Below are 15,090 nucleotides of genomic sequence, written 5' to 3'. Positions count from 1 at the left end.
ACAATATTCCAAACAACTTGAACAATAATCAATACAACTTCTATCAACCACACACTTCAAACATTCGTAATGATTCTTCTTTAAACTTAAATCAAAATAACTATAACACTTTCAACTTTAATAACAATAACAACAAAAGCAATAACAATAATGGTAACTCTAACACAAACTCTAACAACAATCCCATAAATAACCAAAATTTAGATTTCAACTACAACACAAACAACAACATCACTTCAAATACTCTTAATTTCGAAATGGACGATTTCCTAAAAGAATTACTCTCTTTACCTTTAATGTCCAACCAAGTTCAATCTAATAATCGAAACAATTCTTTCAATAATCATTCATCTAATCAAAATATCACCTCGAATAATCAGAACCATCACAAAACTACTAGTCAACGCAGCTATACCAATTCTCCATTTCCAGATTACAATAACTTAAACTTTGAATATATAATCAAGAGTGATGCAAAACATAATTTAAATGGCTCTGATCTAACTCAATTAAATCCAATCACTCTTAATGACTATCTCCCCTTCAACAAAATTAGTAACAACAACAACAACAACAACAATAATAATAATAATAATAATAATAATAATAATAATAACAGCTTTATTAATAATATAAATGGCAATGATGTTAATTGTTTAAACACTAACTATCAGTCAAATAATAACACTGATCACAGAAATAAACCTGCGACATATGATGATGCTCCAAATTCTCCAATAATAAACAATGACAAAGAAATTCTTGTTAAAACGTTTTCTTGTTTTGATATAATGTCAACTCCCAAAGTCAATTCTCTCGATTCTTTAGATAAAGTTTATATTCTTGATATTAATAATAATTTAATTGATATCTCCTTTTTAAAATCATCAAACAACCCAATAAGCTCTAAACCTATTATACTAAAATCAATTCTTCGACCAGTTCCATTATCAATTTTTAAAAACATTAAAAATCTAAATATAAATCATCTTAATTATTTGAAAAAGTTTTTCAATGATGTCAGTTTAAAATATTTTCCATTAGCTGTATCAAAAAAGTATTTAGATCCTGTTTTATATCTTGAAGGGAAATTAGATGAGTTTAATAGACTTCCAGAACTGAAAAAACGGAAACTTGATAATTTAATAGAGAACAAAAAAGATAATAATAATGATAATAATAATAATAATAATGATAATAATGATAATAATGATAATAATGATAATAATCTGGTAAATGGCCTGGAAAATGATTCTGAGAATGATTGTACAGTATGGGAACAAAATCCTATTAGAGATTTATTATTAATTCAAGCTAAGAATTGTCCATTTTTACTAAGTTCATTATTAGCTATAACGGCAAGATTGGAATTTTTGAGAACAAATGATATTAAAGATGATTTATATCGAAAAAATTATTTATCTACATGTCTTAAAACATTGAATGATAATTTCAAGTCAGATATATCATTAAATTCATCAAAAAGATCATCAGTATCAATTGAATCGAAACAAAAGGGAGAAAAAAATGGAGAAAAAGATAAGGAAAAAGATAAGGAAAAAGATAAGGAAAAAGATAAGGAAAAAGATATAAATGAAAAAGATATAAATGAAAAAGAAAATAATAAAGAAATACAGAAAGATGATATTAAAAATGATGATGAAAATGTAACAGAAAAAGATGCGGTAAAAAAGGAAAAGAAAGAAGATAATAAAAGTAAAGAGTATAAAGTGAAATTAAAAGATAATGATACTGAAGACCGAGAACAAGATAAGGCAAATAAGACATTGAATTCTATAACGTCTAAAGGAATGATTGATATTAAATCCAAGACTAAAATAGTGAAGAATATTGATGCATTGATTATTACAGCGTTAATGTTGACCATTGATTCGACTATAGTTCAATACAATGGAGCATGGAGAAATTATCTTCATAATGCTAAAGTTTTATTAATAAATTATTTGAAATATTACAGTAATAAAAGCAATAATAAAACGAGTGGTAGCAATACTGCTACTGCTACTAATAATATTAATAATAATATTAATGATAATAATAGAATTCGAAATAATAGGATTTTATCACCAATGTTAACGTTTGCTAAATTGATTTTCACATCTGTTGAATTATTGGCTTCGTTAAGTAATGAACTATCGGATGATTTATATGAAGGAAACGAGAATAGTTTGAATTCATTAACGAGTATTGAGCTTATATTGAATAATGATGATAAGTTTAAGGGTGCAGATAATGGAAAAGAAATGGAACTGGAGTATGGAGTTGAAGAGGAAAAAGTTTATAGTGAAGAAGAGTTATTGTATTTAAAAAAAATGGGGTTAGTTTCACTTGATGGGTATAATATTTTTCTTGGACATTCTAATGATGTGTTGTTGTTGTTTAAGGAGATAATCAAGATAATTAAAAAGGGAAAGAATTATAGGAAACAGAAAAATGAAGGAGAGTATTATAATCGGAATGAGATGATTTTTTATTTGATGAGGTTATTGGAGAAGGCGAAGAATTATAAGTTTGCATCCAAGGAAATAATCATCGATGAGGAGAATGAGTTTCATCCATTCTATCAGGGAGATTGCAGTGATATTGATAAAGCGAACCATATTAAAGTGAGGCTTCCCAGTTCGTGTTATGGATTTGGATTGAGGAAAAATGGAAAAACAGGTAAAGAGGAAAAGTTTCTTTACTCATGGTATGATTTGTCGCAGAGGTTTCATGTGAATGCGTCTATAATAAAAGTCTATAAATTGAGGGACTTTTTCAATGTTAGCATAAGCAATGGGTTGATTCAGGAAGTTGTTGAGAGTTCTATGGAGAACTATTATTTTCTTGAGCTTGATTTTATAAAAGGATATAGCAATGGCGATGCTAATGGTGATTGTAGTGGTGGTGGCGGCGATGGTGGTGAAGGTGATGGAGATAAATTTGAGATTCTGATTGAACATAAGGTTAGGATATTCAAGAAATTGGATAATAACTATAGATTGACTATGCTTCATTGGCCGTCTATTATCATTGGGATAAACTGTATTCGAGGGAGACATCAAAGGATAATCGAGTTCTTTTTTGAGTGTTTGATTCATTTGGGGGTTGGGAGTGCTGAATCATCGTTGAAGAAACTTAAAAGAGTCTGGAAGATTAATAAAGAGATATTAGAGAAGGAAAAGAACGAGGATAAGGTTGGGATTGATTGTGTTAATGAGGAATTTGATTTTATACCATTTTTTTAAAGGCAAGGAAAGAAAAGCGTAATATGTTTTAGATGTATAAATGTGTATGTTGGATAGTTTGAAACTAAGATGTAGCAATAGTTGGGATGATGTGTTTCAAAAGCGATGGATGAAAAGAGAAGTGAGATCGACAGATAATTATAGATACTGTTTACAAAAGATGTTAGAATTAGGATTAGAATTAGAATTGAAATTCTAATTCTAATTCTAATTCTAATTCTAATCCAATTCAATTGGGTTTGAGACTGAGGCTGGAAAACGCAGTGCTGAAATATGTATGCATGGTGGGCAAAATATGCGCACTGCACATATTTCAGATAGGGGAGCGAGAACCAGTGGTGTGGAACGTGTAGCGGGTTAATATTAGAAGTGAAAACATGCCTGGAAAAGAGAAATGGGAGAATGAGAAGGGAGCAAGAGAAAGAGAGGATGAGAATGGAATTGCAATGGATCGGGACGTGGTGGATGATTAAATGGCTGTTTGTGAGACATATTCAGCCATTTTGTCTTAAAATAGAACAGAAAAAGAGGTATGCAGTGGGAGAAGGAAGGTTTGTGAGAAGCGAAGAGGTGAAGAATTTTCAGAGAAAGTGGTGTATGAAAATTACATTACAAATGCCAAATGATGTTTTGAGCCGAATAAGTAGGGAAAATGAAACAAAAGAGTTTGGAAATTACATAAATGGTGCTGGGTTTTGTGGAACCCGCAGAATGTTTGAAGTCCAGACATGAAATTAGTGAAGCTCGTAGATTATCCTGAACAGCTCTGTGAAAAGAGGAATGCGAACAGCCACCTGGGCTGAAGAGCAATAACCATCTCATAGCTCGCATTTGAGATCTTCGTCTCAACCACATCTCAGCTTGAGCTCTAGCCCTCAAATCTTCAAGTGTCTGTTGGCGAGCATAGAAATCCACTGAGGTGGATATAAGTGTTAGCAACAGTTTATGCGTTTCCAGCATCTCCAACGTCTGTAACACATTGTCTATTTCCCCTGTCTCGCCAGTGTCCAGCATCTCCTCCATCTTGAACAATTGCATCAACGCCCGGAGCTCCAACAGCTGCGACTTCATGAACATCTTCACTTCCAGCATCTGCTCAAGAGTCAACATCTTAATCATCTACAACGCCACCAGCACTTCTTCCCTGCCCTCGGCATGCAAAGCGTGCTCTGGACCAACCTCTCCAGCATCCAGCGCATCTTTGTTGTTATCCACCATCCAGCATTTACAGCATCTGCAGCACTTGCTCCTCTTCCACTTCCACCTCCACCTCCACCTCTCTTCTCCCTCCTGTGCTGACTCCGGCGCCCACGCGGCCCCGGCTGCCCTGCACCACGCCCCTCCGTCGCCCGAACATTGGCTCACAAATAGGCCCGCGCAATACCCTCGTACACGTGGCCTGCGCGCTCTCTGCGCTGCTCTTGTGCACTTCCGCTGCTTCTGCGCTGCTTCTGCGCTGCTTCTGCGCCGGTCACTCGCGGCCGACGCGCGGTGCCGGGGCGACGAGTCCGCGCGCCCCTGCAAAAGCGCGCCGGAGCCCACTTTGCACGTGAGCGGCAGCAGGACCTGGGAGCGAAGCACAGATTGTGGTTTATATTTAACTGTTTAATACCTCTCCATTTTCTTTGGCTGTTCAGCTTTTGCTTCTTTTCCTTCATCAACAGCTTTAATTCAACAAGAAAGGCTCTTCCATTTCTCGTTCTGCTGGATATCACTGCCCTTTCTGCTGCTTTTGTATTTTAGTTATTGTATTTATAATCCTTTTTTTTTTCTTCTTTTGTATATTCTATTACTATTAGTAACCACTTATCCTCTCTCTTTTCCCCATTCAATATATTTCTATATCCCACAGTATTTTTTTACCACAACTTCATTATAAAACCATCATAAATTCACCATAAATTCCCTAGAAAGTCACTAGAAAGTCACTAGAAAATCTTCACAGCTCCAATTAATATACTCTCAAAACCACCACCTTACTCTACCACCAATACTTTAACTACTTACATCCTCCACTTCTCGTCCTTTTAGTACCTTACTACCTTAGTATCTTAATATACATCGACTTACTTTACACCTACTACTATCCCACATCCACATTCTATATCTTCCTTCTTCATTTCCATTCCAATTCAATATCCTTCTTGGTCTGTTCTTGTATCCATAAACCTCTCATTCCTAACCAAAAAAGAAGCTCTTATTCAAAAGGATACTCTCAAAAATTAAAACTATCTCATACACTCCTCCAATATCTATCTCAAAGTGCTAAACTAGCTTCAAATACAAACTCTATTCCCCTTTCCCTTTCCCTTTCCATCGTTACTTCATCCAAGTTAATTCTTTTATACCTCGTCCCATCTCATCCCGACTTGCACAAACCTCAAACAATAATAATAATAATAATAATAGTAATAACAACAACAAAAATAATAACAAAAATAATAACAAAAATAATAACAATAATAACAATAATAACAATAATAATAACAATAATAATTTAAAAATACCACACACTTTTTACAATCAGCTTGTTTTTTTCTCTTTTTTTAAAGAACTTTTTTTAAATCTTCTCTTTAGCTTCTTCATTTTCTTATTCCACCCATTCTTTTTCCTTTTTTCTCATTCATCATCATTTTTCTACTAAAAAAAGCCAATTAAAAATCAATCAATCGAAAATTAAAAAAAAAAATTAAAAAAATTTACTCAATATCCTTTCTATCATATATCATATATCATATATCATATATCATTCTATTTCATTCCATTTTTCCTAATATAAAAGAAAAAAAAAAGATACTCATTTTCTATTCTATTTTATTTTATTTTATTTTATTTTATTTTATTCTATTCTATTCTATTCTATTCTATTCTATTCTATTCTATTCTATTCTATTCTATTCTATTCTATTCTATTCTATTCTATTCTATTCTATTCTATTCCACTTTACTTCATTTTATTCCATTTTACTTCATTCCATATAATCAACACTATTAATCCAAATATGCAAGGAACTCAATCTCGTAATGTCTCTTCATCTTTTTTGAAAGATTCAACGTTTTCCTCCTATTTTGCTTCCTCGGTCTCAAATCACCCAATCAATGACCAAAATATCGACTTAAATAACACAAATACCAATATCAATATCAATAACAATATTAATACCAATAACAATATCAATAACAATATCAATAACACTAATAACAATATCAATAACAATATCAATAACACTAATAACAATATCAATAACAATAATCAATTCAACAACATTACCCAAAACACAAATGACTTCAACCTAGCTTTCGCTGCGCTAGACTTGGAAAACAGCAACGCTAACCAACTCAACCAATTCAACCACCAATTCAACAACTTTGACCAGAAACAAAGACCTGTCTCAATCCACTCAACAACAAACTCCTTATTCTCCCCAAACTTCGACCCCCAATTCAACAACCTATACTCTTCAAACAACTCCCAACACAACTTGAAAAATATCCTCCCCTTCAACAGCTCTTTGCCTCAACCCAACCAACCCAATCAAAATAACCACCAACCTCCTCTTCTACCAACAACTTCTCATGTCAGAGCTAGCACTGCAAAACTAAGTGTCTCTACCAGAAATTCCTCCAATATTGGCCCTCCAAAATCCTCTGCCTCCTTCACCCCAGGCCATTCTCATTCTTGGTCTGTAAGCGCTTTTCCTTTACCAAAATCTGCCTCCTCTTATCAATCCTCAAATCAGCCCTTTAACTCTTCTTTATCTTCAAATTTAAACATTCGTTCTTTCCAATTTAACGATAATAATAACAACAATAATAATAACAACAATAATAATAGTAATAATAACAACAACAACAACAACAACAACAACAACAACAACAACAACAACAACAACAATAATAATAATAATAATAATAACAATAATAATAATAATAATAATAATAATAATAATAATAATAATAATAATAGTAATAATAATAGCCCTAACAACAACAACAACAATAATAATAATAATAATAATAATAATAATAGCGCCAACAATAATAACACTAACGCCAACAACAACACCAACACCACCACAAACAACAGTAATTCCCCAATCCCAAATGATTCCTTTGAATACTCAAATAACATCAATCTCTCCTCTTCATCAAGATCTTCCTCAAATCCTCTAGACAACTCCCAAATTCCTGATAGCGCAACTCTAAGAACAAATTCTCAATCTCTTAGAGAAAGAAGACAAACTTTTCATTCCTACAACAGCCTTGCTTCAGGCTTTTTTCAAAATAATACAAGCAATCACACAAGCCCAGGAAATGACTCCTTTTCAAATAACATCAACTCAAATTCCCTATTAAATAACATCAACCAACCTTCAATATCCTCTTTCAATAATTCTCCAATCAATTTTAACAATAACTCCAATAACAACACCGATAATAACCACTTGGCTTCAAATAATCAACAAAATAATAATTTTTCTCAAAATCAAAACAACGATTATAACTCCCCTATTTCCCTCATTTCAAATCAAAACCAAATCAACCTCCCTATCAATTCAGCTTTAAATGAAAATAACCAAATAATTCCAACCCATACTCATACAATGAGTGCTCTCCCCTTATCAAATAACACTTCCAATTTTATGCCAAACAATCACAGTAATTTTTCTCAACAACCTAATGGCCCTACAATGTGGAACAATAAAAAAAATTACGAATCTTTTGACCACAGCCGTCGTGCTTCTTTAAATCTTCCCATTTCCTATGCTAAATTCTCTCAAAATAACGTTTCAAATAATAGAAACTCTCTACACCCTTTGAATATTAATCCTAATAATTTTTCTTTTCCAAATGTTAATAGTCCGGCTACAAACAATTTAGTAAACTCTCCCGCCATTTCAATAAACAATGTCAATTCTCAAAATAATTTAGTAAATTCTAATATGAATTTTAATATGAATTTACCCAATAATATTTCAAACAATAACTTTAAGACTCCCAGCATTAACAACAATCAAAATATCTCTTCTATTGATATTAATAATACCTATGGAAACTTTAATGGAAATTTTAATAACTATAATGGAAATTATATTCCCTCTCATTCACAACCTCCTTTTAATAATCGTAATTTTAGCAATTCATCTACTAGTAGTCCTTTTACACCCATCAATCCCAATACTCCTAATACTCCAGGCTATTTAATATCTCCAAATGTCAATTCTACAATTGCTAATATTAACAACGCTACACTCAATACTGCAATCAATAATAATGGCATTAATAACAACACTACTACTAACAATAACAACAATAACAACAGCCCATCAATTAGAAAATTCAATCACAACAATATTACTAATAGAAAAAGGGGTGAAGATGCCTCTAAATTTCTTAATGCCAAATTGGAAGATTTTAAAGGCCAAATTTACATCTTATGTAAAGACCAACATGGTTGCCGTTTTTTACAAAAACAATTGGATTTAAATGATGAAACTTTCAAGTCTGAAAGTAATAACTCGGATAATGAACTGAACAGTGAAAATAATTCTGCTACAAAAGATGAAAATGAAAATGAAAAGGAAAAGGAAAATGATTTTTCCTCTTCTTTTAAATTTGAGAATAAAGCTGCAACTATGATTTTTGAAGAAATTTGTGATAATATTGTTGAATTAATGACTGACCCATTTGGAAATTATTTGATTCAAAAGTTATTAGAAAAAATTGTCATAAAACAAAGAGTCATTTTGATTAAAAATGCAGCAAGCCAATTTACTACTATTGCATTGGATCCACATGGCACCAGAGCCCTACAAAAATTGATTGAAGTTATAACCACTCAAGAAGAAAACTCTATAATAATTAGCTCATTTGAGAAAAATATTGTTTCATTATCTAGAGACTTGAATGGAAACCACGTTGTACAAAAAATTCTTACAAAATTTAATTCTAAACCCGAAAATATCCAATTTATTTTTGACGCTGCATGTCAAAATTGCATTCAAATTTCTACTCATAGACATGGTTGTTGTGTATTGCAAAGATGCCTAGACTATGGATCTCAAGATCAATGCAAACAATTATCCTTAGTAATTGCTAACAATTGCTTAACTTTATCACTTGATCCATTTGGGAATTATGTTGTGCAATATGTTCTTAGTAAAGGGGATGATGAATCAATTAGAATTATTGTCGATTCAATTTTAGGTAGAATTCTAAGATTATCAACACACAAATTTGGATCAAATGTTATTGAAAAGACATTAAGAACGGAAAATTTGGCGCCCATCATAATTGATAAAATTTTGAGTGAATCTTACAACAGTGGTAATACTGTCAACACTTCTTCCGGAATGGTTGAAGGAAATGGATTTTTAACTAAATTATTGCATGATGCATTTGGAAACTATGTTTTACAAACGAGTTTGGATGTTGCTAAGAAACCCAAACAGTTTAATAAATTATGCGATCTTTTAAGACCATTATTACCTGGTGTCAGAAATACACCTCATGGAAGAAGAATAAGTGCACGTATTCAACCATCTATTTAAACTGAAAATCAAGTGAATCAGTTTTAATGTTTTTTATTATTATCATTTTTATTTTCATTACTATTTTTCTTTCGATGTTTTTCAAATATATTAAAATTATTGCATTAGGTGAACCTTGAAGAGAAACTTGAGCCAGCTTTGAAAAAAAAGAAGGAGAAATTACTGTGCTTATTATGCACATTTTGTTTTTTTTATTCAATTTATTAAATATATTGTATTTACTAAAAACTTTTATTGTTACAATTAGCATGTTATTTTCTATTTTTATGAAGTTATCTGTTTTTATAATTTTTATTATTTTTACATTTTATTGTTACCGTATTATTAATTGTTGATATCATTTTGATGTATATTAAGCTGGTTTTGATTTCTATTGCTTCATTATTCACCCCATAAATAATCTATCATACTTACCTATAATTTTTTTGTTATCAGTTTTTCTCATGAATTCATTTTCATATTATTTATTATTAATTTTTATTTAACTTTCTTCACTAATTGTTTGCTTATACAGTGTTTTTTTGAAAAAGTATTATAAAATGGTTGCTTTCATTTCAATTCATAATTTTGTTTTTGTGTAAATTGAAACCAAATTGTTTTACTATTTTAAGTCTTTTTTATTTGTAAAGGCAATTTCCTCACATTTTTAGTTCACTGTTGTTTCATATATTGTTAGAATAATATTTTATTTCTCATTAATAAACATTTCTGTAACTAATAATAACGATACAAGCACAAACAAGCGAGTTTGAAAGAAAGTTTAATTGAAATGGTGTTTACGGCCGCTGGAAAAATCACATCTGTGGAGTTTTTCCGTTTTTTCCATTTTTATTGTTTGCTTTATCCGGAATTACATAGGGGGTGCTCGACGGGGTATTTCTCAGTGGGCATGGAGAACCTCTGCAGTCTGAGAAAGTTGCTCTCCCATTGCTCGTCTCTGCTTAAACCATTCTTTTATTCCATGGAATTTCATGCTGAAATAGTAGCTCTGTTATCTTTTCCACCTATCAGGTGCCAATCAATCTCGTACAATCTCATAGATCTCTAGAAATATGTGAGCACCAGGGCATATAATTATTATGGCAGAAACCTAGATAAACAATTTGAACCCAGGAACAGCAATTCCAGAGCACATTTGATGCATTTACAATCCAAAACCTCAACACAGCAGGAGCTTATTTATGCTCTCTTCAACAAAGCCAGATCTAAAAAATTGTAGAAACAGCCCCAGTTAAAAATGACAGCAGCCACAGTAGCGTTACCCTGCTTGTATTTTGTTTGCTGTTCCTAGCAAAATCAGCACTGGGTAACTTCTGAAGCAATCAAAAGAAGTGTTTTACCTATCTGCTGCATCCTTTGGTGGAAATGGTGTCGAGTGCTGGGCTCCAGTTCTTGCTTGATAACAGCATGGTTGGTGCTACCCACCTTTTACGTGCTTAGCACAATGTAGTGGATGGTAGGAAACTTAATGGATTTAAGATTTGCTGATACTCTGCAGCAGTAGTTTTCCTACTCATTTCATATCCGTTTTAGGTAAAACTATTCACTGGTGTTTTCTACTTGCATTTGCGGTTTTCTCTTCCATACTTTTTCTAACTTTTACGCTTCATAACTACAACAATTAAAGCCCATCAATTAGTCCACTTATGTGGTGCTCTCATTTGTTAATTTAGGAAATGAATTAAAAGAATGTTTCATTTGTCGCTTTTCAGTTCTTCCCATTCGTTTTCCTGCTCACATTTAACTGGTTTTGTTCTTTCAGACCCAATACATGAAATTCTTGTATAACCCACGATCTAAAATATTTACCGAAAGGATGAAAGCAAGAAAATTTTCTATTCACAGCAAACTTCGCAAGATCACCAATATATTCAAAATCAAAATCTTAATTATCAACATATCATCTATTCTTTCATGACAAAAGAAGGGTGCCACTAATTCCTGTTCATTATGAGCCTTATTCCTTATTCCTTATTCCTTATTCCTTAATTATTATTAACTTTCTTAAACTTTCCCAAACCTTCAGAGTCTCTTTCAATCATATAAATATATACTATCATATTCTTTTCCTGATTAAAAAATATTATTATTTCTTGTCAATAAAAAGAATACACGCTTTTTTTTTCTATTATATTGATTTTTGACAACAAAACAAAAAAAAATTGATAAAATAGAACAATAGAACAAGAATATTCAAATTTTTTTTTGGTTTTCTTTTGGTTTAAAAAAAAGAGGAGAAACAATAAGTAAACCTCTTAAAATCGTTATCTTATCAAAATGAATCAACTGCCACTGCCACTGCAGTACATTAATACTTTGCTACCAAATAATAGCAGTCCAAGAAGAGTATCCATGAGCTCAAGTTTTAGTTTATCCAATAACAACAACAACAACAACAACAACAACAATATTAGTAATATTATTAATTTTGATCCTAGTTCACATTTATCATTCATAGTTCAGAATCATCAACTTATAATTTTACACAGTAATAATGCATCAAATGGAAAAAAGAAATCTTTGAAAAATTTATTAAAATCTTTAAGTAATTTGAATTATTTTAATTATCTATCTTCTTTGAACTTAATCAATCTTAATACGAATTTATTGTTTGATCATTTAGAAATATCTTCTAATAACATTGTCAAATTGTTTAATTATCAGTGTTGTAGCATAATGGTTAATCAAATCTCTTCATTCACTTCAAATAATAATTTTATAAATGATAATATAATCCAAGTAACTAATCTTAATTTTCCTTTTATTTACCAAGCTCTTATTAACAATAAAACAATAGAAAATATTAATATGATAGCTGGTCTTCAATTGAAAATTAATATTGATAATTGTTTTGTTTATATTCCTCAGCAAAATTCTCAATATCTTTATCAAACTAATTTTCCAGCTTATAATTATGTTATAAATCATGGAAATTGTCCCTATCATTATATATGTTTGATAAGATTAAATAATTTAACGGATTCATTTTCCGATCAAGAGCTGGTTCAAAAGGGATTTGGAATAATTTTGAAAGGGAAAATGATTCAATTGTTTACTTCATTTAATTTAAACAATCAGATAAATTCAAACAAAAACATTTTCTTGGTGATATCATTGAACCCCAGTGATATAATGAATTATGAGGCCAATCTTTTTATGAATAGACAACTTGCACAGACTAATTTAAAACCCAATGAGGCATTATCGAGTGTTAATAATAATGGTAATGGTAATGGTAATGGTAATAATATAAGTAGTCCAAATAATTTTGCTCATCCCAATATTAATTCCGGTGAATTAAAAAACTATCTTGCTTTAAATCCAATGAACTTAAACCCAAATTCTTTTTGTGAAAATAAAAGCAAACATTTATCCACTACATCAGACCCGAAATTTGATATATATGTTGATTATTTGAAGGATTATTATCAGAAAGTTGGACCGAAAGTAACAGATGAACATTCTACTATCCCTCACCCCCCTAAAAACCTCAAGAAAGCATCTAATAACAATCATTTAGGCATTTTTGAAATAACTCATTAAAATTTTAATAAAAATTTAATAAAAGTTTATAGCATTTTTTTTTTTCTTTTACTCCTTTTTTGTCATTCTTAAAAAATAAGTCTATATATATATCTGAATAAAAAAAAAATAAAATAAAAAAAGGTAAAAAACAAACAACCAAACAATAAACAATCATTATCATTTTAATATCATTTTAATATCATTTTAATATCATTTTAAGATTTCTTCTATTGAAATATCAGACGATATTTTAGAAGCTTCCTTCCAAAATTTGCTTAAATGACGATTACCTGAATCACAGGCAATGACAACAATTTTTTTACCCTTTTGGGATTGTTTTTGTGCTAATTTAATAGCAGCTACACAACTCACTGCAGAAGAGGAACCCCAAAACAAACCGTCGTTAACTAATAGGAACTTTGCCATTTTCAAAGCTTGATCATCAGTGACTCTAATGGCACCATCAATTAAGTCTTCTCCAGCCAAAAAGTTTTTTGTGATTCTATTAAGACCTATTCCCTCGATGATAGTATCGATTTGGTGTCTTCTTCTGTGTCCTTCTCTTTCGACGTTGTTGTACATGACACCATGATTGATTCTATTAAAGAAACCACTTCCCTGGGGATCAGCTAGATAAGTTTTGACAGTAGAGGATTTTGATTTCAAGTATTTTGAGACGCCAGTTATTGTGCCACCGGTACCACAACCATGAACAAAGTAGTCGATTTGAGCATTTAATTGACTGTAAATCTCTGGGCCAGTTGTGTCAAAATGAGTTTTCCAGTTTTGTTCATTTTCAAACTGATTCGCAAAAAAGCCTACACTGTTGGTTGATTTATCATTAGTTAGTTGGTCAGCTAGTTTTTTTGCTATGTTGACGTTATGGTTTGGGTCGACGATTGAAGCAGGACTGACTTTGTCTATTTCGGCGCCTAAAGTCTTTAGTAGTAATAATTTTTCATCAGATGTGTCACTAGGAACAGAGATGTGGCATTTGTAGCCTAAGGGACTAGCTATAGTAGCAAACGAGATACCAGTTGAGCCTGAGGTGCCTTCGAAGATGACATCGTTGTTGTTTGGTTTGATTAGACCATCCTTTTCAGCTTTTTTGATGATGGATAGGGCGACTCTATCTTTTGCAGAACCAGCTAGGTTATTTAGTTCCAATTTGGCATAGATTTCGCAATTGAAGTAGTTTGATAGGGAGTTAATGAGAATAAGTGGAGTGTTGCCGATTAGCGATTCGATTCCATTTGTTTTAACTGGGGGCAAGTGGTTGTTGTTGTGATGATTTGAGTGAAATAGAAACATTATCACATTGAAGTAGTATTCTTATTAAGTGAAATGAAATGGAAGAACGAACCGGAAAAATGCCAAAGAAAAAGCCGGAAAAAAAGATGTAGAGCCCTAATCGAAACAAAACGGTTACGTAGGGCTTACGTAACTTCGAACTATCACGGTTTCGGTTTCGGTTTCGGGTTCGAGCTCCGAACACGGTGTGGAATTGATTTGCAATTTATGGATAAACGTTTAAAACGTTTTATTGTTGAAAATTATTTAGATTTGAAGAAGGATTGAATGTGATAAGTAGTGGTAGATTATGTAATTATGTATTTTGTGGGATTGATTTGATCAGTGTAGATAAGTTTAAATGAATTTTGGAAGAGAAATAAAAGGAAAAACAAGACAAAACAAACAAATAACAAAAGATTGAGTAATGTGAAAAGTAATTAATTGAATATAACAAAAAAAAACAAAAACAAAAA

General features: G+C 31.5%; 5 protein-coding genes across 5 annotated transcripts; 3 read left to right on the top strand and 2 right to left on the bottom strand.

The window, feature by feature from the left end:
* Nucleotides 1-791: 791 nt before the first annotated feature.
* Nucleotides 792-3,248, top strand: ASCRUDRAFT_68175 (uncharacterized protein; the record flags this gene model as incomplete). Its single annotated transcript, XM_020191497.1, has 1 exon — nucleotides 792-3,248. The coding sequence occupies one exon, from the start codon at nucleotides 792-794 to the stop codon at nucleotides 3,246-3,248; it is 2,457 nt and encodes an 818-aa protein (XP_020050464.1).
* A 408-nt stretch (nucleotides 3,249-3,656) lies between these two features.
* ASCRUDRAFT_73844 (uncharacterized protein) lies at nucleotides 3,657-4,556 on the bottom strand. The gene has a single exon (XM_020192454.1). The coding sequence runs from the start codon at nucleotides 4,356-4,358 to the stop codon at nucleotides 3,858-3,860; it is 501 nt and encodes a 166-aa protein (XP_020050463.1). The 5' UTR covers nucleotides 4,359-4,556; the 3' UTR covers nucleotides 3,657-3,857.
* Nucleotides 4,557-8,203: 3,647 nt separating this feature from the next.
* ASCRUDRAFT_29522 (Pumilio-family RNA binding repeat-containing protein) lies at nucleotides 8,204-9,799 on the top strand (the record flags this gene model as incomplete). Its single annotated transcript, XM_020190125.1, has 3 exons — nucleotides 8,204-8,759; nucleotides 8,877-9,557; nucleotides 9,612-9,799. The coding sequence occupies 3 exons, from the start codon at nucleotides 8,204-8,206 to the stop codon at nucleotides 9,797-9,799; spliced, it is 1,425 nt and encodes a 474-aa protein (XP_020050462.1).
* Nucleotides 9,800-12,076: 2,277 nt separating this feature from the next.
* On the top strand, nucleotides 12,077-13,342 carry ASCRUDRAFT_6024 (uncharacterized protein; the record flags this gene model as incomplete). The annotated part of the gene is made up of 1 exon (XM_020191255.1): nucleotides 12,077-13,342. One exon carries the CDS (start codon nucleotides 12,077-12,079, stop codon nucleotides 13,340-13,342), a length of 1,266 nt encoding a protein of 421 aa, XP_020050461.1.
* Nucleotides 13,343-13,534: 192 nt separating this feature from the next.
* On the bottom strand, nucleotides 13,535-14,635 carry MCY1 (putative cysteine synthase; the record flags this gene model as incomplete). The annotated part of the gene is made up of 1 exon (XM_020190173.1): nucleotides 13,535-14,635. The coding sequence occupies one exon, from the start codon at nucleotides 14,633-14,635 to the stop codon at nucleotides 13,535-13,537; it is 1,101 nt and encodes a 366-aa protein (XP_020050460.1).
* Between the last annotated feature and the right edge of the window lie 455 nt (nucleotides 14,636-15,090).

This window comes from Ascoidea rubescens (genome assembly GCF_001661345.1).
Source record: "Ascoidea rubescens DSM 1968 unplaced genomic scaffold ASCRUscaffold_1, whole genome shotgun sequence".
In the NCBI taxonomy this organism is placed as follows: domain Eukaryota; kingdom Fungi; phylum Ascomycota; class Saccharomycetes; order Ascoideales; family Ascoideaceae; genus Ascoidea; species Ascoidea rubescens.
This window is presented reverse-complemented; position numbering and strand designations above follow the sequence as displayed.

Coding starts and splice junctions, on each gene's coding strand:
- ASCRUDRAFT_73844 (XM_020192454.1), bottom strand. CDS start 4,358: ATGTTGACTCTTGAGCAGATGCTGGAAGTGAAGATGTTCATGAAGTCG.